The 24491-nt window shown below is 36.9% G+C and overlaps 2 protein-coding genes across 2 annotated transcripts in view; one reads left to right on the forward strand and one right to left on the reverse strand.

Moving 5' to 3' along the window:
* The window catches only part of ankrd28b (ankyrin repeat domain 28b), a 34322-nt gene extending 31845 nt beyond the window's left edge, over positions 1–2477 (reverse strand). The window contains exon 1 of the mRNA XM_048152196.1: positions 2117–2477. Within this exon, the coding sequence (XP_048008153.1) occupies positions 2117–2143 (27 nt within the window). The 5' untranslated portion in view covers positions 2144–2477. The remainder of the gene's footprint in view (positions 1–2116) is intronic.
* A 1785-nt stretch (positions 2478–4262) lies between these two features.
* Positions 4263–24491, forward strand: ahr1a (aryl hydrocarbon receptor 1a). Its single transcript, XM_048152739.1, has 11 exons — positions 4263–4773; positions 6327–6511; positions 15163–15251; positions 15395–15484; positions 16726–16849; positions 17711–17841; positions 19546–19748; positions 19980–20089; positions 20696–20837; positions 21097–22417; positions 23152–24491. The coding sequence occupies exons 1-11, from the start codon at positions 4718–4720 to the stop codon at positions 23275–23277; spliced, it is 2577 nt and encodes an 858-aa protein (XP_048008696.1). The 5' UTR covers positions 4263–4717; the 3' UTR covers positions 23278–24491.

A 24491-nucleotide genomic window follows, 5' to 3' on the forward strand; every position in this document is an offset into this window, starting at 1 on the left:
ACTGTAAGTGCATAAGAAGGGCTCAACAATAAGAACTGCCTGATGGCAAGCTGACGGATTTGTCATGAAAATGTATTTGCACACGCTAAGTCTTGGCAATTTTAATAATCAAACAAGCAATTTCAAGCCATTCAGGTGACAAAGAGAAATCAAATCAGTACACAAAATGGGTTTTCTTTTTAGTCTTATGCTTGAACAGAGAAATACACAAAATTATGAAAATGCAAGTCTTGGCGAGCAGTGTTGTGGGTAACGCATTACAAGTAACGAGTTACGTAATCAGATTACTTTTTCAAGTAACTAGTCTAGTAATGCATTACTTTTAAATTTACAACAAAATATCTGAGTTACTTTTTCAAATAAGTAACACAAGTTACTTTGTTTTCCCATTTATTGACTGACTGCTCTTCTGTCCCCATATTGAGAGAAATCGTAAGTAAATGTTGTGTGCGTGGTGTAAACATGATGGTTATTGTAGTTCTAGACTAAATGTGAGTCAGTATTCCTCAAAATGAATAAAAACAGTGAAATGCAATCTCAGAATATTGCACAAACCTGCAATAATTAAAGGTAATAAATTAAACAAATATACTTTATGTATTTAATCTCACTTTATTAACCAATGTCTTTGCTGCTGACCTTTGATGATCCAATTCAACCACGCTAATAAGCAAAAATGACTTTAGATTAACATCACATTTGTGATTAGCCTGAAGCTGATTCATTTCACTTTTGGTGTGAAAGGGCCTTTACATTTGCCAAAAATAGAACTTTTCATTGTTATTAAAAAGCAAACAAGCAAGCCCCACCCAGGTGAGAAAAACTAATGCAAAAGTAATGTAATTCATTACTTTCCATAAAAATAACTAAGTAATGCAATTAGTTACTTTTTTTTTTAGGGAGTAACAAATTATTGTAATGTATTACTTTTAAAAGTAACTTTCCCCAACACTGTTGGCGAGTATCTCTGTAAATGGTTGGTTATGTCTTAAACGAACAAATAGTGGAGAAAGAAATCAGATTTGCTGTACAACTTAATGATTGAATTTTATAACATTATGTAAGGCTAGTAGTTTTTGCTGTGGTATCGAAATTGGAATAGAGAATTGTGAAATTTCACAGGTATCCAAAAAGTTGTTTTAACAACTTATTTATTAGAATATAAGGTTTTACAAGGTTTATTTACTTTTTAATTTATTTTATTTTGTGGCAGGGCCAGTAGCAAAAAACCTTAGCGTGGAGCACTGCTACACATTCACTGAGTACATAAAATGTAGAAATAGATATATATCCTGCAGGAGAAAGTAATGTGAAAGGGGAAATTTATGACGTCAGTAATTAAATAAAGCCTCTTTGGCAGTGCCGTCACTACAAAGGTCAAATCAAATGTGCAAAATATTCAACATCTCTGCCTACATTTGAATGTGCTCTAAACTAGATACATCCCACATTTAAAACGAATGAAGATCATATTAAGTATAAAATATCAACTGCAAACCCCAAATCACCCAATCTGAATGATTATATTTTATAGCTGCGGTGCATCACTGATAGGCGACCATACACCTGTCATGCACCCTGCAAAGTTGTCAACCAACACTGAATGACGTTAAAGTTATCGATCTTTATACGACCTTCAACGTATTATCAAATTATAAATAAACCTATATAAATCAAACCACAATATAATCTCTGATATATCTGTGCATTTCACAGCCAGCAGTACGAGATGTCAACCATCTAACCTCAGGAGACCAACTGTTGACTTAGCTTTAAGAAAACTATTAAACCGAAAAGAGATTTAAGAATTACATACAGTAGATTGCTGAAGACAAAGTGTACACTTCATCAGTCAAGATCCGTTATACTAATATCGTGGCTCGCGCACATTTAGCTTAGCAACTATTAGCTACATTCCTACTGCACGAGATGACTGACAAATACCTGAAAAATTACGTTTCGCGCATATAGCTCAGTGTATCACTTCTTCATTCTCTTAAACGGTTTTAGTTAAATGACTCTGTACAGTCTAATCGTCTGAGATGTTTCTGTGTAGTTCACTAGCGTGTTAGCACTTATTAGCCTAACTCGGCTAGCTGTTTCAGACATCACTCACCTGGTCTCTAATTTTGAGAACCACCATGTTTCGATGCTCTCTTTGGCTCTCATGCAGGACTAAACGGATATTATTTACCACCACCACTTGAATGCTGATGTTATATTGTCGGTAAATCTAGCGCTTCCAGTAGGCCTGGGGTTTCCTATGTGCCACTGATGAGCAGGGGAGAAAACTCCATAACATTACCGCCACTGCTGCCTCACAAAGAACGGAAACAATGATTGGCTAGACAACGGTTTGAGCGAGAGTAAAAGGAACGATGATTGGTTAAAAGCAAGATGGGAGCTGCTTGCTTGTGGAACGGTGTGTGTGTGTGTGCGTCTGTGTGTGTCTGTGTGCGCGTGTGCGTGCGTGTGCGTGCGTGCGCGTGCGTGCGTGCTGCAGATTATTTCAGAGAAGTAAAGGAAGAAGTGCGTGTTTCTCTATCACAAAGTGACTTCCGCTTCACTTTTTAACAAAATGCATTACAATGAATACAAAAAAGTGGATTAAGACTTATATTATGATTACACATATCCTATACATTTATAACAGTTTCTTATATATATATTAATATTCTATCATATGTAAATGTATGTATGATAAAATTGTAGCAAAATGGAAAATCCTATTTTACCCATTTTCTTTAATGGGTCTTCACTTTGTTACAGGAAATACATGTTTTCATAGGTCTGTGCAGAAAACAATGAAACCGGATCCTTGTATTGTTCCCTAAAAGGAACAGCTCATCAGATGATAGCTGGTAGAGTAAATGAAAGTTGTGTTAGATAATATATATATATATTAGCTATATATATATATATATATATATATATATATATATATATATATATATAAAACCTAGTAACATAAATCAGACTGACAGCTTGTCTCAATAATAATATAAAAACTTGACAACTTCAGTTTTTATGAGAACAATGAGAGAATACATTCATTTAAATAAACTCAGCACAAGCAGTCTATTTTAATATTGTGCACCAGATGACGCTAAAGGTGTATTTATAAGACTTTACAAATAACAACCTACATCTCAGTGGCTGTTGTAATGCACCGCAACCCGGGACAGAAACAGACATGATTTACTCTTTAATGCCCTTACGCAATACCCACACCTATCTAAACATGTATGAGTTAAAACAATTTAAATACATTTAAATTTACAAATCTTTTACAAATTAGCATATGCAGATTATGATGCATCAGCCAAAGCGCTCATTTAATTGTCATAGCACAAGATGTAAAAATTTGCCTATTTGAAGAGGCCAGTTTTATATTAATATATTAATATATTTAGTTAGGCTTGGTAGAGGCACATCATCAACTCATTTAGAATGTATAGTATGTAAAAAAAAATGTTATATACTAATAACTTGCATATTACAATAACTTTTTTAGCACTTTTTACATCATAACAAAGAATATTGGGCCCTTATACTCGAAAACTTCTATTAGCATTAAGTATTCACATTGAAGATTCACTGAATTTTAGTATACCCCATATGACAACCCTAATGAAAGCTTCATTCCTTGGAAATCTGCAGGATCTTCAGGAGCAGGGTTGGGCACTCCTGCCCTAAATCCTCTTATAAACTTATTAGGATTTCTTAATTGAAGAGCCCTTAATAGAAATAACATTTCTACAGGCAAAAGAAAAGATATTGGAAAAACAAGAAAGAATTAAGCAGGTTTTCATTGAGAATAATAATACAGACAAAATGTGATATTTGCAAACATTTATTGTTTAAATATTCTACAGAAGTATACATTGTTGCATCCATGTAATTAGTCATAATTTCTATCATATTGTAGTCAATTTTTTAATATTCAGAGTTTAAGCTCAACAAAAGTGCAATGGTGTTTTTGTTACCCTACAATACTAAAAATGTGGTAACTTAGTATTAGACACTACTGTCATAAAAAGTAAAAAAAAAAATGCTTCTGAACTTTTAACATGGTTTAAATATATCAATTTATTATATTTTTACAGTTTTCATACAGTATTGGACTTATGGTTTAACATTAACTATGATAATTTGCTCCTTATAATGGTAAGTTTTGTGGGATTTGGGGTACTTGGAAAAGTGCTGGTTCACTACATGACTGAAAGGAATTGCAGGAAGTGGTTAGCAGGTGGTTAGTGGGTGAGGGAGTGGCTCTGATCAGACTGTCAAAACCAAACATTGGTCTGTCACTGCACGGAGACTGAGTTACAGCAGCGCTGTCAAACTAACTATAAGTTAGCCAGCCCAGGACTATTAGTATATGATAGCTGAATACAAACATTTCTGGGGAGCAAAATGTGCGTTTGGTTGAGTGGTAGCAGAGCTTTAGAAAGTTAGACAAAACTTAGCTAATGTTAGATTGAAAGCTTGTCATTTTAGCTTAGCCATGACAGGGATATGTTTATTCCGCTCTGTCAACCACTGGGCTTTAACTGTGGAATAAAAAAAAGGGGAATGCTTCAGTTTTAAAGAGCACTGCCGGGTAATTATTAGTTTCTAAGGTTTGTTTATTTGGGCAGAACGCTAACATCTAACCCAAGGCAGATTAAGGTTAGCCTGCTAGCACCCTAACCACGAATCTGTTTCTGTGGGAATTATGAGCACCAGTAATCGTTATGCAAGTCGCAAACGGAAGAAACCTGTCCAAAAAAGGTAATAAATCATTGTTTTTTTGTTTTGTTTTTTAATAAGGCTGCTTAATTAAACCTATATAATGTTACTCAGCTTATACTGTCAGTCAATATAAAGCAGACAACTGACTATCATTGCATAGTTAATATTTCTATATAGTTTTTTTTTAGTATCTCTTTATATAGTTATCTGAATATTTATTCAATTTGACTCATATTTGTTAGTGGAATTACGTTATGGCATGTTTGCCAAACTTTGGACGTAATTTCGACCGTGTTTTTTTGTGCGTGAACGTTTTCATACTGTGGCTGCATCCTAAATCGCATACTTTCCTACTATATAGTAGGCTAGGCGAAAAACAGTATGTGACAAAAATTCACAGTACGCATAAAAGAGTAGGCAAAAAGTACCCGGATGACCTACTACTTTCGGCGAGATTCTGGCTGCATCCGAAAACGTAAAATTTTTGCAATATTCCAAGGTAGGAAGGCATCAAGAAGGCACTTCCTAATCAAATGTTAGCTTCACTTCCTGTCTGAGATACCTTCATCTGATCGTTTTTTGAAGGCAGAATAGATATATCCTTCGCTGCCTTTGATATCCCATAATCCCACAATCCTATGCGTTCCATTCAGTGACAGTTGTGCTAGGAAAAGAAAAATGGCGTCCGAAAGTTGCGGAGAAATGACTACTGTAGTAATTAAATATTTGTTTAGTTCTCACCAAAGCTCGCTCTACGCTGCCTCAGAAGTCTCTTCGAAATCAGTTTCGTGAGGTACCTTCGTGCACAAACGCTGCCTGCAGAGCCATTGCCTAGAAAGACAACAAGTCACCTAAGTTTTCAGATGCAGACTCTGAAGTATGCATACGATGGACACTTTACTATCCCATGAGGCCACGGGAGAGGATTTGTGAATGTCAGTGAAGTGATGTAACTGACGCTGGTTGGTCACATGATAATGACAGCATGGCAGATGAGTGTCCGAATTACATTCATACTACACATACTATGCAGAACGTACTTTTTTAGTGGTCGTGAAGTAATTCAAGTCAGTTCAAGTCAGTGAAATAGGGCACTATATACAGTTTAAATGCCATTTGTTTAATATCCTGTTAGTGTTGCACTGTACCACCCATGGTACAAATACCATTCAAAAGAGACCTTAGGAATGATGCATTATATAGCCTATAATTTTTTTGTCAACAAATGGCCATTGAATATAGGTGTAGATGTATGCTTGCCTTTTATATTTATATTTTACAAGATTTTTTTTTTGGTCTTGCTACCAAATTGTGGGAAATGTTTAAATATGGGATAAAACCCTGATTTTGTGATTAATTACATCTAATAAACAACCTATTCCAGGTTGTTGAAATTAAGCATTAACAACAAATATTCTTTTCAGCAAATGGTCATTGAATGTAGGTGTTTAACTTTATTTTCTGTTCATATTTGCATTTCCCTTAACAAAATTTGGGCCTAAATACAGTCTAAACTCTTGATTTTGTGATTGGCTATCCTGCCATATACTAATCTGAAAGTTAGAGTAAAGCCAAATGTTTTTCTTTTTTAGTGAGAAGCAGTCTGCTGAATGTGTCACATCGAACCCATCTAAACGACATCGGGACCGGCTGAATGGAGAGTTAGACAGGTTGGCCAGCCAGCTCCCCTTCCCACAAGAGGTCATATCCAAGCTGGACAAACTCACCATACTGAGGCTAAGTGTGAGCTACCTGCGGGCCAAAAGTCACTTCAATGGTAATACATGAAGCTTGTATCATGTATCATGTGTAAATTGTTGTACAATTTCTGACTGTATTTAAATTTATGGATGCAATAGTCCTGGGGGGTCCAATCCTGGTCCTAGAGGACCAATGTCCTGCAGAGTTTAGCTTCAACTTCTCCCATAATACCTGGCTGGAAGATTTTAGTAATCTTGAAGAGCTTGATTACCTCAGTTCAGGTGTGTTTAATTGGAGTTTGAGCCAAATTCTGCAGGACAGTGGCCCTCCTGGAGTAGGACTGGACACCCCTACAATAGTCCCATCCACTTTATGCAAATTTGAAAGATAATGGTTTATTATTTTGATGTATTTTCTATAAAATTCTGCCATAGTTTAGTATCTTGTGGACTGCATCCAAAGGCAACACTTTTTCTCCCTTGTGAATGATTAAAATTAATAAGGGTGCTTTCACAATGGCAGTTTAGTTTGAAACAGGGTGCAGTTCGCATAAAAAACTGGTAATGTGAAAGCTTTCATGCCGACCCAGGGTACAAAACCCGAGACTACCTGTAGGAGGTGATCTGAGTTTGGTTGCACTGGAACTGTGGCTCAATTTATGTGAATGTGAAAGCAACTCGGACTTGGGAGCATACTCCTTGTTTCAGGAAGTAAAGTAACCTGCATATGCATTTTATCCAATGACAACGTCATTAACAAAACACATTCAGGGTATGACAGTTTGATTATTTACTCTGGACACGAGCAAGAGTGAGTGCAATCAGATCGGCGAATGAATGACTCGCAATCAGCTTTCTGCTCAAAAGAGTCTGTTTGCAAGCCTTTATGCGAAGCACACACAGTAAATGCAAATGTCATTCACTTCACTGCGCATAATAGTACCAAATTAAGTTTTCTGTCATGCGCTGTTCACCTTTGCGATGAACAAAAACACACCAGGGTTCGATGGAATCAAGTGAGAGTGAAACCAGTGCATTACAAGTAACTTTATGTTTATGAGTTATGTAATCAGATTACATTCAAGTAACTAGAGTAACTAGTTTTCAATTTACAATAAAATATCTAAGTTACTTTTTCAAATAAGTAACGCAAGTTACTTTTTCAGGTTTATTGACTGACAGCTCTCCTGTCCCCATTTTGTCTTATTGTAGTTCTAGGCTAAATGTGAACATGCATTTACTTATCTCACTTGCATGAAAACATTCAGTATTCCTCAAAATGAATAAAAACAGTGAAATGTTTTTAATAATATTTAATATTAACCTTTAATAATTAACTATATTAAATTACACAAATATACTTTATGTATTTAATCTCACCTTATTAACCAATGTCTTTGCTTCTGAACTTCAATGATCCAATTCAACCATAATATTATTATGGAAAAAATGGTCGGTGTGCCCGGCACATGGTCTAAAACAGTGTTTCTCAAACTGGGGTACGCGTACCCCTGGGGGTACGTGGGGTGACAAAAGAGGGTACGCGAACAAAATGCGGAGTAGTTAATTTAACTCTACCATACCTTAAAATAATATTAAAACCGAGCATGTATTTCTAACTGGCAAAATGCCGTAAATCCATTACATTTAATCAAATTACCTCATGTTTTGCAGTCTAAAATGACTGTATCCACACAAGCAGCATGCATATGATAGATTGCGTGCCGAATCTGCTGCCTTAAATCATGCTAAATTACTGCCGTTCTTGACAATGCACCTTTGTAAAAGTGGGGATTTAGCGCTTGCATGAAGAACAAATATAGACACAGATAGAGGATTTACATCAATTTAAGACTCAAACTTTCTTCGATACAAAAACATACCTTGTGTGAGTTCTTGTATTTAATGTTGATAACGAGGAAGAATTGTACACAAATATCCACATGACTGCAAACGTGTATTATTATACAAAACGTACATTTTAAACACAGTACTGTCAGTATTTACTCTATTTTGCAACGAAAAAATATTTCTAACGAAAACCAGAGCAGAACTACAACACACGAATGCGGCTTTGAACGAATCGTGAGAGTCAATGATTCAATGATTCATTCACAGCCACTTGTTTCGTTACTGAATGAATGACTCGATGGCTCACTCATAAAAACAGTGACTTGCTGCCACCTACTGGCAGTTTTAGTTTAATATTTAAAAGTATCACTTTGTTTTACCATCATTGCATATTTCTCTATTAAACATTTTTATTTAAAACATTATTTATTTTATAAAGTTATTCATAAATGTAAAAATATGCACTGGAAAATCAGGGGGCAAATATTGTCCCTTAATGGAAAAGGTGTGACTGCAGTCGAAGTGGAAGAGAGCTGGTTCACAGAAGGATGGGAATCCCTTCAGGGGGTACTCCATGCTAAAAAGTTTGAGAACCACTGGTCTAAAAGGGTTGTCCCTATTCTCTTAATGGGTAATGGGTCTGTTTTGTCCGTAACGTGAATAAACCAATCAGAGTCTCATCTCTCATTCCCATTAAAGCCAGTTATGCTCGCACCATGACGGATTCGCTATTTACATGGCGGAATTTGCAAGCGGAAAAACTGAACACTTCTCTTGCGAGGAAAAGGATCTGCTCGTGCGCGAGGTTAAAGTGTGCGACCATCTACAGGACAAGCCAGATTCCACCAAAGCATTTTTATCTTTATGCACACAATAATAATCTTTTACATTGTAATCCTTTTATTTTTAATATTTGGCATGTTTGTGTGCTGCTGCGCATAGGCACATATTACTAACACGCTTTTTAAATAACAAAAAATAAAATACTGCACCATTGACTTTAGACACAGTCTATTTCAGTTGCCTTAAAGGTGATAGAGAGGATTTTTTTGTCGACTGAGAATCCAAAGACTGTTTCTGAGTTTTTGAAATGAGCGCATGCGTAAGAACAACCCCCCTCCTTCACAGCTCATTTCAAGAGAACGCCTCCCAAAACTCGTGCATGAGTATTGGAATACGTGTGTTTACCACCGGCATTCGCTGTGTCGTGTTAGTGGATTCATTATGTCGGACTCACCGCAGGTAACTCATAATCTGCAGTTGTTACTCCTATCTCCTGACAAAAACATTGCATGTGGCGCCTGTAGAGTGTGGAAAGTTACTGGAGCGCGCAGCCGCGCACGTCTCGCACAAGGAACGTCATGGCAGTGATTGACAAGCCAGAGGGCCAATCCGCGCACGTCTCTCACAAGGAACGTCACGGCAGTGATTGACAAGCCAGAGGGCCAATCGTTTTACGCGATGATCGCGTAAACGATTGGCTGATGTTTTTAAGGCCCTACCTTGTGCACAGTTGATGTATATTAATATTATTCCTTTCAGTGCACCTAATAAATAGTCTTTTATCAGTTAGTAAAGACAGTTTAAAGTAATATTGCAAAAATGTATAAAACAAAACATCCTCTTTAGCACCTTTAAAATAGCAATGTCTTACAGCCACTGCCATAACACAAAAGAGGAATAACACAAAGGCTTGGTCAAATAGGGGAGTTTATTGAAATAACATAATATATAAACAGGGTGGGAGAAATTAGTCAGGAAAATAAAAAGAAAAAAAAACAACAGAGAGCGCAACTCCGTGTTTGGACGGCTGCTCAAGTCCCGCCGCTAAAATGTGGCAGCTTGGCTTTTTTTAAGCACTTGCCAATGGTTCACAACTGTGAGGAATCTGCTCAATTAAACACAAAACACAGGTAATTGCTTTTCCTGCCCCTAGAGGACAGACAAATAATTAAATAAATAAATGCACACACATGCACATGTAACACAACGCGGCAACAATGCACCTGAACACACCTCGTTTTCAGACCAGCACACCCATGGGTGCACAAATGAGTTCAAATGCATTTTCTATTTAAACAATGTGGCACAGGACATGAAAATGATAACTGCGTCGGGCTGAAACTAGCAAAAAACACTTGCTTTGTGCCTAGCGCCGCATTGCGCCGGGTGTATGATATGATTCCTTTTCATAAAAAGTAACTAAGTAATGCAATTAGTTACCTTTTTAGGGAGTAACACATTGTTGTAATGCATTACTTTTAAAAGTAACTTTCCCCAACACTAGCTGGGGGCACTGAAATAGGATTGCAGCAAACATTGCCCAGTGTGGAAGCCCCCTAGATCACAGATCATTTTAAGTAGTTAGGTAAACCCGAAGTCTAATGTACCTCAATACTTATATGCTTGTTTCCTCCTATGAGGGTCTGCCACATCTCTAGGCTAATTGCTGTCTAACCCCCTCAGAGAGAAAGTAGGGGGAGCTCTTTCAAATAACAGGATGCCACTGGGGTGTGTGAGATCCTGCAGAAAGTAAAATATAAATTTGTAATCATATGCATACTCTTGCAGCGGAAGTCTGGTGAGAACTACAACAATAGCATTTTCTTTCAAGAGCAGAAAATGCAGTTGTTTTGACAAGTAAATTCTCTTAATGATCACCCAAAGCTGGTTGTTTCTGTAATACCAGAATATGTTTTTGAAAACATTAACCCAAGAAATTTACCTGGCATTAGGCAAGAGGATTTTGCCCTCGGCATTGAGATATGGAAGTTGGACAGAGCAGCGCATGGTGTTCCTCCGTTTGTTTGTGATAGATTGTGTATCACAGGATATCCCGGTCTCTCAGCAGTTTTATCTCAGGATGACCCATATTTGGATAACACAAGGAATATGCAAAATATGCTTTTTAATGTTATAATAATGGTCTGGAAGTTCTTTCTTCTGTTGGGACAGATACATTTTTCTTGCAGTTGTCCAACAGTTTTAATGTGTGTATGAATCACAACAGACAAGGCACAGATTGTACAATGTTTGTACTTGAAAATAGGTTATATAGTGACATAGAGTTACAGTATATAATGCCTGCAGGGCTCAACTGTAAGAATGAACCAATGGCCCGGGCGGGAACAGCCCTGAACATTGTTGTTGAATTCTGATTATTTAATCTGTTGGGTTTTGAAAAGCTTCAAACAGATCAGTAATGTTTTGCAACATATGTCACTGTGTGAATGAAGTGCATATATGAATTCATAGATTTTAGTTACATTATATGTATAAAATTTCCAGCTATTATTGTAAATTAAAATCTTAATATAGAATTTATTAATAAAAATTTGTTTTTACGAAGTAAATGTTAAGTTAATATAGATTAATTTCAAAAGTTTGGGGTCGCTAAGATAAAGTTTTTGAAAGAAGTCTCTTTTGCTCACTGCATTTATTTGATAAATACAGTATAAACAGTAATATTGTAAAATATTGTTCCAATTTAAAATAAACATTTTCTTTTACATTTAAATGTTAAAATGTAATGTATTTTTTATTTTTTCTGAAAACCATGATGCATTTTTTCAGCATACTTTGATGAATAACAATTTCAAAAAATTATTTTTATTTAAAATAGAAATTTTTTGTAATATATTATAATAATATTATAACATTATATATAGTATCATATCATATATTGTCACTTTGATCAATTTAAAGCACCCTTGCTGAATAAAAGGGTGCTTTAAAGGGTAATTTTTTTTTCATAAAAAAATAAAAAGCTTATTTACTGACCCCAAACATTAAACGGTAGTGTGTGTGTGTGTGTGTGTGTGTTTAGATAGATAGATAGATAGATAGATAGATAGATAGATAGATAGATAGATAGATAGATAGATAGATAGAATAACTGAAAAATAACAAACTGAAACAACTAAATAGTCTTTATTCAAACATAATAACAAAAAATAAATTATTTTTAAGAGTGTCCAGTCTAATAACTGTATATATAAACTATGTATGTATTTATGTGTGTGTGTGTGTGTGTGTGTATTATTTGACTAATATAAAACATTTAGCAAAATGTTTTATATTGTAAAATGTAAAAAAAAATTAAAAATTGCGAAAAGTACAAATCTGAACTACTGCCCTGATCAAACATATATTTCAAATGTTAATAATTAGCTCGTTTAACGACAGTCCGAGAATAGACTTTTATAGAGTTTAATATCACAGTTTATGTTTTGTACGCATGTGTTTCAAATGAGCCTTACACAATTATGCTCTCACGAGTGCATTTGTACATCTTTTTTTGAGATTTATAAAGGCAACGGTCCAAGTTTTGTTAAGCAAGAAACTGTCATGAAAAAAATACCTAGAGCCATTTTCCAAGGAAGTTACTCAATCATTATTTAGGGAATTGGCCAGCATGAAAAAAGTGCCTGAATGAATCGACATTCACACCAGATTTCCCCTAGCTTATGCTCATCCAATTATCCTGGCCAGTTCAGAGGTGTGGTCAGCATTGAAGGGATTCCATGAGAAACAGGCTAAACAGGAGTGCTGATTGCTCTGCGTGTTTTTGTGTGTAATTTCTCCAACTGTCTGGAGGCTATGCAGGGGAGGGTCTGGGTTTGCGTGAGTAATTGAAACAGACTCGTTGACCTTTTGACTTTAGTGAAAAGAGTTACGAAATATTTGATAGTCATTGGCGACAGCAGCAAACTTTGACCCGAGTTGCTGTGTAGCATCAAAGATCCTGCCAAGGTTTGATGTGAACCAGTGTTTGGGGATCTTTAGGGCCAGACGTTGACAGACATTGCATGAGAAGAGTGCAGGAACACCAGTTGAGATGTGATCTCAGTTTTGCTGGCACACTCTTCCAAATACAGGGGTTTGTTGATACAGTGACTAATAATCACCTTTATCCAGTAATGGCATAGTAAGTGAAGACTGTGGAAAGATCATTGTTCTCAATAGAAATGAGTTTGCCTGGCAGAGTCAAGAGTACATTTTTGTGTCTTCTTGCCAGTGTTTTATTGTGAAGTTATGTATAGTGTATATAAGCTTGAAGAATTGATGTTCCCAACGGATACATTTTAAAACAGTGACTTAGTTTATTACATAGTTGGGTCAGTGACACAAAACATTTTTTTAATTTATTTTTTAATTTATTCATTATAAAATGCAATTTATTCATACAGTGGCTTCAATACAGCTCTTCTATGATGAGCATGTTTTCAATACACACACATATATAAATCATATGAAACCAATATGAATACAAAGAGATGCCCTTCGTAGAGTTCGTAGAGTCTTGTATTTGTATTCGAAGAATCGTAGAGTTGCCCTTGCATGTCATAAACCACTCAGTGAGCAAACATTTCATGTGATGTCTGCCAACTTAAGCACAAGTATTTTTCCAACCATGACTGTGTATTGTTAAACCTCTGGGCATTATAATTTGCTTTCACTTTTTGGTTGTTCAGATGCCAACAGCTCCATGATTTAAAGGGATAGTTCACCCGAAAATGAAAATGATCCCATGATTTACTCACCCTCAAGCCATCCTAGGTGTATATGACTAACTTCTCCCAGACAAACACAATCGGAGTTATATTAAAATATCCTGGCTCTTCCAAGCTTTTTTTCCCCCAAAAAATATCCATATTTACAACTTTATAAACTATAATAACCAGTCGCAAGTCGGCTTACGGTGGAAACATAACTTCTGACTAGTGTTGTCAAAAGTACCGACTTCGGTACCTATCGGTACTGAAATTTTAAAAACGTGACGCTTTGAGCGCTGTTGAGCGGATTCGTAAACATCTCTGATTGGCCATTGTGTTGACGCGCTCATCGGATATGCCTGTGATTGGCTACAATGATCAACGCGTGGGAGCAATTGAAAGCAGGCGTCTAACAGTGGACCGATCCGCGATAGACGCCTGCTTTCAAACGCTCCCGTGTGTATCTGTGTAAGCACTTAGTGAAGAGATTAATTGATGACTATTTACAACGTTTTTACAGCGTTGATCATTGAAGCCTATCACAGACATATCCGATGAGCCGTGAAAATAACGGCCAATCAGAGATGTTTACGAATCCACTCAACAGCGCTCAAAGCGTCACATTTTTTAAATTTCAGTACCGACTAGGTACCGAAGTCGGTACTTTTGACAACACTACTTCTGACGCAACGCGCGATGTATTGACGAACGCGGAAGCGCAGAGGAGAGAGCAAAACAAAACACCGGTCACAAATTAGAAGTCTAAAACGAGAATTTTTAAATAGAAATGTTGGAGGATTTCGATATAAGAGAAGAGGAGCTTGAGTTTGTTGCCCAGCCCTATTTGTTTGAACCGCGAGAGGTGTGTACTCTCACCTACTCCTACATCCTAAGTCATACCTCTCATAAGAGGTCTCTCTTTCACCGTAACTCGAAGTGTACCGTCTAAGTGGCCGTTTGCCAGAAGCTAGATATTATAGTTTATAAAGTTTCAAAAATAAAAATTTTGCTTACAAAAACCCATTGCTTTGCATCAGAAAGCCTTTATTAACCCCCGGAGCTGTGTGGATTACTTTTAAGATGGATGGATGCACTTTTTTGGGCTTCAAAATCGTAAGCAACCTTCACTACCTTTATACACCATACACAAGGATGGCTTGAGGGTGAGTAAATCATGGGATAATTTTCATTTTTGGGAGAACTCTTGCTTTAAGTTGCCATTGTTATACAGTATTTCATGTTTCTCTCTCACTATTATTATTAATGCAGGAAGTTCAAGTAAAGTTCATAATTTTCTCATCATGTCGTTGTTGAAGAATTAGTAATATCTGTTTTATCTATTGTGCAGAGCTTCTTTTTTAAATGCTTGTTTGCTGTTGCAGTGACCCTGAACTCAAAGAACTCCAGCCAACTAGCAAATAACACTAAACCACACATTCAGGAACTTCCAGAGGGAGACTTTTTGCTACAGGTGAGCTCAAATGTGTGCTGTGAAACATAAATATTTCAATTTAACCACATAGATCTAGACAAAAACAAAATCAAATTGATTTAGAATGCTATTTATTAGCAGAATAACTTAATCTACCTACGTTTTATTATTTTTTTTTATAGGTTATAAATGGCTTTGTGTTGGTGGTCACCTCCAGTGGCACAATCTTCTATGCTTCCTCCACCATTGAGGACTACTTGGGGTTCCATCAGGTTTGTACTGGTTTGCATATGTATTGTGGGGATGGAAGAAACCGCAGGGTTTATTTGTAGAGGCTAAATTGGACCGAAATGATCTGGATTGGTATTCTAGCACCTTCTGTTCAAAAAAAAAGAATAGGGCTGTGTTAAAAGTATCAGTTGCTCGATTCTGATCAACCAAAATTGATCCTTATATCCCTAAAATTCAAACAATAAATACCATTTTGATGCTTTTTAATGTGACGTGACAGATCGCTGTAGTTCAAGCAGCACGTAAACCAATCACTCTTCCTCTTTACTACTAGTTATAGCATAAACATGAAATAAACAAAAAAATAACATCAGGTGTTCAAAGAAACGGTACAACTACTGAAATGCATCATGTCTCATGTAATCGCTCAAACAGTTTTTTAAGTGCAAAAAAAAAAAATTTAAATAAAAGCTTGTAAATAGGTCATATAACAATTTACCTCAGAAAATGCCTCACCTAAATTCAATAACCATTGCTTGATAGGTAGGTAGAAAAATGAACACTATACAGGAGCATTTTGTTAAATATATGCACTATATTACATATTTGTTATATTTTTACTTAACCTGTTCTTCAATATTTAATATATGTTTGAATAAATCTGAATAAAACAGCCACCGTTTAAATGTTTATATTGAAACAAAATACAAAAAAAAAGAATTGGAGTAGAAACATAATTATGTAATTAAATAGATATTAAAATGTTGTTATTATAAAAACTGTGCAATTTCAATGTTTGTATACAAATCAATTAATTTTAACAAGTGTATTTTTTTTCCTTGAGATGAATTGACATGTACTTCTCCGTTTAGTGAATCTACTCACTCAGAAACCTTTTTAAGGTTCATTACATTAAGCATTATGGACCCGATTTTATCCATATTGTTGTTGTTGTGAAATACTACTGGAAAGAAATCTTAATTTATGTCTTTTAAAATGCTTCATAGCAGTTTTTTAATTTATTGTGTATGAAATTCCAGCTTCTTCCCACAAACGTGATTCTCGACTTCCTCACCACGATCGGAAATCAAGCTGTAAACAAATGGCAACTTTAATGGGATTGTTTTGCCAGACAAAGCAGGCTGTGAACAAATTTAGATTGTTAAGACATTTACATGTTTTTTTCAGCATTTAGATTCAGATTTCTTCATTAAATTTGGTACCAGCTGTGATGAGCAGCTGTGAAACTACTTGCAGTAAAAGCAATGTGTTTTGTTTACAGTCAGATCTCATCCATCAGAGTGTTTACGATCTCATTCACACTGAAGACCGGGCTGAGTTTCAGAAGCAGCTCCACTGGGCACTCAACCCCAGCTGCACTCTAGACGCCGGACAGCTAGTGCAAGGTAGAAAATAACTAAACATCTCTCCAGACAGACCATGAGTAGACCTAGGCATTGTGCCTGGACAACTGAAACATTCTGTCCCCATTCCATCATCACAAAGAGTCAAGTAAGATGGATTGCATTTGTCTGCAAACAAAGTTTGACAAAGTTCTGTTATGAGAGACAAAACATCTTAGTTTACAATCTTCAAGAAATAAATCTACGAAGAACATGATTTTAAAACAATAAAAGCAATACATTTCTATTAACTTCAAACATTGTCATTATTGTTCAGATGGCTAATGATTTGTTAAGGTATCCAAATGGTTTTTCTTAGAATAACAAAGAAGTTTGTAATGGACCATGTTTTTAACCAACAGCTCACTTGATCTCAGACAATCTGAATATTTCCCAAGATACTTTTTCTTTATATATGCTCGGAGGATTCAGGTTCATTGTGTAACTACCTCTAATAGCTGGTGTTCAAAGGCTATGCCAGTTTGCTCTGGTTTCAGATTAGGCTCAGATTGGGATCAGTTTTCATTAGATCTAACGCTTGGCAATTTGGAAGGCCTGTCATTGTTTGAACTATATACACATGACACCTGTGCCACACACACACACACACACACACACACACACACACACACACACACACACACACACACACACACACACACACACACACAGCACATCCAGCTGTCAGCAAGGACACTACCTACACTACAATGAGTTATATAAACGCTTACAGTGCAGGGGCCAACATTTTGCCACCAATGCATTATTAGCCTGTTTTATGTTATATAATCTTAGAGAGTTTGGTATTTAATTATGCTTTTCTCTAAATACAAGTTTAAATGCACTTGTTTTGTGTTTGTCAAGTTTCCCACGATTCACCACTGCCTCAGACGTACTACAATCCAGAGCAGTTGCCACCAGAGAACTCCGCCTTTCTGGAGAGAAATTTTGTTTGCCGGTTAAGATGTCTCATGGACAACTCATCTGGCTTTCTTGTAAGTTGACAAGAAAAATGATCATAAATAAAAAATCAAAAAAGCTTTTTGGTCACACTTTATATTAGGTGTCTTTAACAACTATGCATTTACATAAAAAAAATGTTAGGTACAATGTACTTATTGTGTGTTCATGTTGTATTGCAAAACACTTTTGCTGCAATTGAGGTGGGATATGGGTAAGGCTAAGGACAGGTTTAGTATAAGTAGATTTTAAAATCGAAAAAAGTGTGTCATTGGGAGTCTAGAGAGAGTCAAAGCTCTTCTGGCTGAAGGCTAAAAACGGTCTACAAACAAAGTTTAAATGGAGTCCATTCACTGAGCAGAAAATTGTGTAAAATTAAAATAAGAATAAACTGAAGCGTGAGGAAGTTCAAAACAGTGCTCACCTAGAAAACCCTGTAATTAAACTATTTTTGTTGTTAATAACCCTATTGTATATTGCTGTTTTGAGAAGTGCCAATGACAATGTAATAATCCAGACCGAGGGGTGACATCTTGTGCCTCTACTTACAGAGTGTTCCAAACGTAACAAAAGGTGCTTTGTTAGCATTGTTTGAACTAATATTAAGATGCTCTATGGTGGTAAGACTATAATGATGCATCTGTTATAATGTTAAGATCATATTTGGGTCAGCTGAGTTCATTTTTGGTCCATGACTTCCACACAGCTTGGAGTTATGACTCAGCCTCTTGAGAAGATTCTCAGACTGTCTCTTCTGGATCGATTGTAACCTTATTAACTGAAAGCCACTGTTATCAGACTTTTCAAATAGCATTAAAGTCAGCATGAAATGAAAATTCACAATACCAATTTTCTAAATGCATGTTATAGGTCTTATTGTGAAAAATTCATCTGTGCACTTGTTAATGCATTTTTTTTTTCACCTTTCAATGACATGCAGGGCTTCTCTAATCATTTAATCTGATTAAACCCCTGTCCCTTCAAACTCAAGTTCATATTTTTCTTTTTCGATCTTCTTGATGTACAATACATCAGATGTACGTCACAATACGGAAGAAAAGATGTCACTACTTCCATTCATTCACAACATTAAGCACCAGTTATCGCTTTAAAGGTGCAGAGTGCAAACTTTAGTGGCATCTAGCTGTGAGGTTGCGAACTGCAACCAACGGCACTCACCCATCCCTTTCGAAGCACATAGAGAAGCTACGGTGGCCGTCTGGCCGACACAAGACAAAGATGTCGTCGTCTGAGACAGCAGAGAGTACGCTAGCCAGTCAAGCAATGAGGTTTCTTCTTACTTCTAACAAAGAACGGTTTCTGCTTCTAATAAACCAGACGAACTTCTTCTTCGTGCGTATTCAACTTAGTGCCGATGCAAGCTGCCTCTAAAAACACGAACGATTTAGAAGAACAACAACATAGTGATGAAACACGCTCTGTAGAGTAATTTGTCCATTTAGGGCTACTGTAGAAACATGCTGGTGCAAAATGGCGACTTAACATGTAGGGAACCTGCGATGTATGAGATATAAATGGCTCATTCTAAGGTAGTAAAAATATAACAGTTCATTATGTAAGGTCTTTATACACCACTGAAAACATAGTTATGTATATTATATTGCATTTCTGTCAATAGATCCTCCTTAATTTTACACATTGCACCTTTAAAGATTAGCACTGTGGAATGTATTTACATATGGTCAAATGTGTTAAATAGATGGCTTGTACTTTTATAGGCCATGAACTTTCAGGGGCGTTTGAAGTTCCTGTATGGGCAGAATGAGAGGAGAGCAGATGGGAAACCCATCCCTCCTCAGCTGGCCCTGTTTGCCCTGGTCAGCCCTCTGCAGCCACCTTCCATACTGGAAATCCGAACCAAGAGCTTCATGTTTAAAACCAAGCATAAGCTGGATTTCACTCCCACCGCATGTGACACAAAGTAAGACATATAAGCTCCTAACATGTGTGAGAAAGCTTATGGATTTGTTCTCTGTTCACTTTAGTTTGTTTCAGTTGACTTGTAGGGTCAACTTTATCTCTTTGGATTTGTTAAAATTTATTTACTGTACCACTTAGAAAAAACCTTTTTTGTAAACAAAAATGGGCTCTTAATTTGGTGCAGTATTCCTCTCTGCTCTTCAAAGCCATGTGTTCTTTTGCTCCTCCACAGAGGAAAGATTGTTCTCGGCTACACAGAGGCAGAACTGTGTTACCGCGGTTCAGGCTATCAGTTCATCCATGCAGCTGACATGCTGTACTGCGCTGAGAACCACATGCGGAGTAAGTCTCCCTTTTATCACAAAAAACACACTAACCTCACTTGCTCCTGCCGCTGGGTTTCAACATTGAAGTGTCAGAGGGTAGAGATCTAACTGTTGCGGAAATAATTGTGTTGCTCCTAAAGTGATAGTTCACCTAAAAATGAAAATTAAAAAATCATTTAAAATCAATTATTCCAAACCCATAAGACTTCCATTCATATTTAAAACACAAATTAAGATATTTTTAATATTCTCACATCATTTTTGTCCCACGCAACCAAAATTTTCACACTTCAAAAAGTACAAAAACTCATTGTAAAAGTAAACCATATGAATCGAACAGTTTAATCCAAGACTTCTGAAGAGATGTGATCATGATGAACAGATTTAATTTAGGCTTTTATTTACTTATAAGCATTGACAAACGCACAAACATAGAGCACATCAAATATGGCAATCGGAAGCTCAAATGTGTTTTCTTGAACCGCATGAACCAATGACAAATCTACATAGATCTGAAATGAATCTTTTAAAAGAGGACTGCTATCAGAAGCATTTACTTTTTATTATTAATGTAGAAACATGCTGATTATTTAAATTAATTAATCATTTCTCTCCCCTGCAGTGATGAGGACTGGTGAAAGTGGGTTGACTGTTTTCAGACTGTTGACTAAACAGAACCTCTGGATTTGGATACAGTCAAATGCAAGACTTGTCTACAAAAATGGGCAACCGGATTGCATCATTGCCTCTCAGAGAGTCATCACGTATGCCTTTATTTGTCTTTGTGAAGTTGTCTCTTTTTCATATTGTACAGCCTGTATATGTTTTCTTATGTTGTTTTTTTATGAAACAGTATATAACCGGCAAAGCAGCAAAACAAAAACTTGAACCCTGTGCTTACTTTTGCTGTGTTGCAAGCACTTCTATTTAATTCAGATCTAGTATTAATATTGTTTTTTGGTAGTAGAATTTAATATTGTTTCTATAGTCTTGCTTGAGAATGAGTCATTTCTTCCTATGTAGGGACGAGGAGGGTGAGGAGAACCTGAAAAAGCGTGCTATGATGCTTCCCTTCAGCTTTACAACAGGAGAGGCTGTTCTCTATGACACAAACCTGCCCAGATCTCTGGGTAACACAACACCTTGTGATCCAACTGCTCCAGACACCAATACCCTACTCAGAACCACTGGAACTGTAGACCCTGACTCGCTACTGGGCTCCATGCTGAAGCAGGATGAGTCAATATATTTGGGTTCTGCAGATGAGCGTTCTGCGTCGGTACAGGGCTTAGGGGATGAGGATCTCGGTGGGATCTTCTCCAGTAACTGGCAAGGAAGTGTTATTTCATTCTCTGAAAGCTCTCAGTTCAAACAAGAACCAATTGTTGGCTCTGGAGGAGATGACAACTGTGAGATACTGAACTTCATGGGGAGTTTAGGCATCAGCCCAGAAGACCTGAAGTTCCTAGAACAAGACGAACTGTTCCGCAGGATTGACCTTGATGGTCGGGATGACGTGCCAGACCTCACAGATGGCATCTTGTCCTATGTGCAACAGTCTCTCAGGACGAAGACGGACTGTATAGATGATGTCCAGGACAAAGTGAAGGAGAAGTGTCTTCTCAGGAAGCCTACGCAGACCTTCACACCTCCACAGCAAGCTCCTGTGCTAATCCCACAGGATTCATGTGATCATCTCACATTTATACCTCAGGAACAACAGATGACTTTTACAATTGAACATACTCAACCAAAGTCACAACACTCCTCACGAATACAGCCTCATAATGAACTGCAGGCTACTGCAGATCTCCAAAACTGTCCTCAAGGACAGCAACACACAATGTCTCAACCATACAAAGGGACAGGAATCACACAATGCAAACTTTCACACATTACAATCCAAAAACACCAGGTTCAGACGACAAGCCAACAATCACAGTGCTCATACCTTCCACCTCTCCATCAGCAGGTATGTAAAACACTCAAAAATGCTCAGGTTTGTGGGAACCTCACTGAAGTTCTTGCCAGCGACATGCAGCAGGTTCCTCCCCTCTTCCAGGCAGAGCTCCAACAGCCTGGATGCTTTTACCTGGAGACACCCCCTCTCGATCTGAAGCACAATTTCAGAAACCATCTAAGCACTGTGTCCATCAGCTGCTCCCAGCAGCTCTCTTCACCTTATATCACTGCAAGTGACACAGGTTTGAGAGAGTTCACTGCTCAGGACCTCGAGGAGCTCCTCAATGGCCTGGATGGTGACATGGAGAGAAGGAGACACTCGGGACAGGATGAAAGAGTAGGTGTTGGACCAAGCCTGGATCAACAAGCTTACATAGGCCAGGTAAGAACCAAACTGTTCATGTGTGGTTTACCTACCTTCACTCTTAACAATAAAGGTTCTAAATTGGCATCTATGGTTACATGAGGACCCTTTTACAATCATGGATCCTTTCAATTGCACAAAAGGTTCTTTATAATGGAAAAAGACCTTCGTTAATCTTCGGAACACAAATTAAGATATTTTAGTTGAAATCCGATGGCTCCGTGAGGCCTCTATAGGGAGCGATGGATACTTCCTCTCTCAAGATCCATAAAGGTACTAAAAACATATTTAAATCAGTTCATGTGTGAGTACAGTGGTTCAATATTAATATTATAAAGTGATGAGAATATTTTTGGATCACCAAAAAAAAAAAAAAAAATAATGACTTAGTGATGGCCGATTTCAAAACAATGCTTCAGGGCTACTTTTACACCGTTGCCGCGGGTCGTTTTTCATGCCCACGGGTTGAAGTGACCCCACATAACATAATATTAGAGTCTGCAATGCGAATTGTACTAGTTTTTGTACGGGTTTTGTTGGGGAAACCTGGCAACCCTGGTGACGGCACTTCGTAAATCGAGTTACCCCTCCTACTTCTGGTAGTTTTACTGAGATTTCTTATCCCGTGCGAATTGGTCATTAATATTACAGACATCCTGTGATAAAAACATTTCTCTGTCTACCCTTGTAAAGCTAATCCTGTCTGAATAGGGCTTAAGACAAGTAATCATTCTAAAATCATCTCTAATCAGTTTCAGAATGGAGGCCACACAAACTATGCAATGGAGAGTAACACAGCACATCTGGCACAACATCCCGACCAGCGCCAGAACAAGAACAGACCCCATCCAAACCTGTCTTTAGGAGGATACGTTTGACTGTGCAGCTGACAATCATGAAAAAATAAAGCAAAAAACAAACAAACAAACAACAACAAAACAAAACAAAACAAGGTGGAGCTTAGTTCTTACCTATCAGTGCTCACCAGGCTCTGGCTATCTTGAGTTGGCAGCTGTGGTCATATGAACCCATAATGCCTGGGCCAAAGAAGAGCACCAGTAGAATGCAGGAGTGAAGAAAAATTGGGGTGAAGAAGGCTGAAAATGGACAAAGAAAGGTACAACTGTCTTGTGGCTCAGCATGACATGTAAGATGAATGAAGAACCAGCCCGCTTGGATAAGAATCGTTCATCTGTGACTTCCCTGTTATACGAACAGTGCTGTCACTGTGCTTTAATAAATGTCTCTTTAAATGTTTCTCACGAGATGTTGCAAATCTATTGGCCTGTCAAAAACGTGTCCCAAAGCAATATATACAGTGTGAACTAACTGTAAAGAGCCTCCAACAAATGCCAAACAAGCCTTGGTTTTCCAAATATGTAATAACATTTATAAAGTAGGACAACATAGCTATATAATTTGCAGTTCTTCACATGCTAGCTACTTGTTTCCTCTTTAAACCGAAGTCAAAAGACAAATATTGTACAGTATATGATTTATTTGGGTGATTTACTGTACATAGACTTCCTGTCAGGAGTATTTTCAGTTAAGCTGAGAATTCTTCAACATTTTGTTATTTTTCTTCTCTTCACTTTTTTGAATAATTGAATTCATTAAATGGAAGATACTTAATTTTTTTCACATTTTTTTTTTTTTTTGAGAGAGAGATTTGTAATGTTCTGGAGAAGGGTAATCATGGTACCGTCATGGGTCTCTCTGTCTGGACTGTCATTTGCGTAGTAATTTATCTTTATTTGTTGTTGTTGTTTTTGGATCATTTATTTTTTGGGGAAAGCTGTTAAAATCAAGCATATGTAGCACTTATGAATAGATTAATTCAGCTCCTTTACATGAGATATAAACTTTGACCAAACTGTAAATCAAGCAATGTTTGGTTGCAGGAATATTGTATTTATAAAGCACTATTGTTAAACGAGCAGGCAAGATAATGTGACAGATGAACAAACTTGTTTCTTAATGCTTCTGGAGAGAGAGAAAAAAAAAGAAGAAAGTAATTGGGTTGAGTTTTTTTTTTTTTTTTTTAAAGTGGACTTTTATGCTCACCAAGGCTGTGTTTAATTGATCAAAAATA

The sequence above is a fragment of the Megalobrama amblycephala genome, linkage group LG13, assembly GCF_018812025.1.
Source record: "Megalobrama amblycephala isolate DHTTF-2021 linkage group LG13, ASM1881202v1, whole genome shotgun sequence".
Taxonomy (NCBI): Eukaryota; Metazoa; Chordata; class Actinopteri; order Cypriniformes; family Xenocyprididae; genus Megalobrama; species Megalobrama amblycephala.

Coding starts and splice junctions, on each gene's coding strand:
- ahr1a (XM_048152739.1), top strand. CDS start 4,718: ATGAGCACCAGTAATCGTTATGCAAGTCGCAAACGGAAGAAACCTGTC. Junction 17,842..19,545: donor ACAACTCATCTGGCTTTCTT/GTAAGTTGACAA, acceptor GTACTTTTATAG/GCCATGAACTTTCAGGGGCG. Junction 20,090..20,695: donor CGCTGAGAACCACATGCGGA/GTAAGTCTCCCT, acceptor TCTCCCCTGCAG/TGATGAGGACTGGTGAAAGT.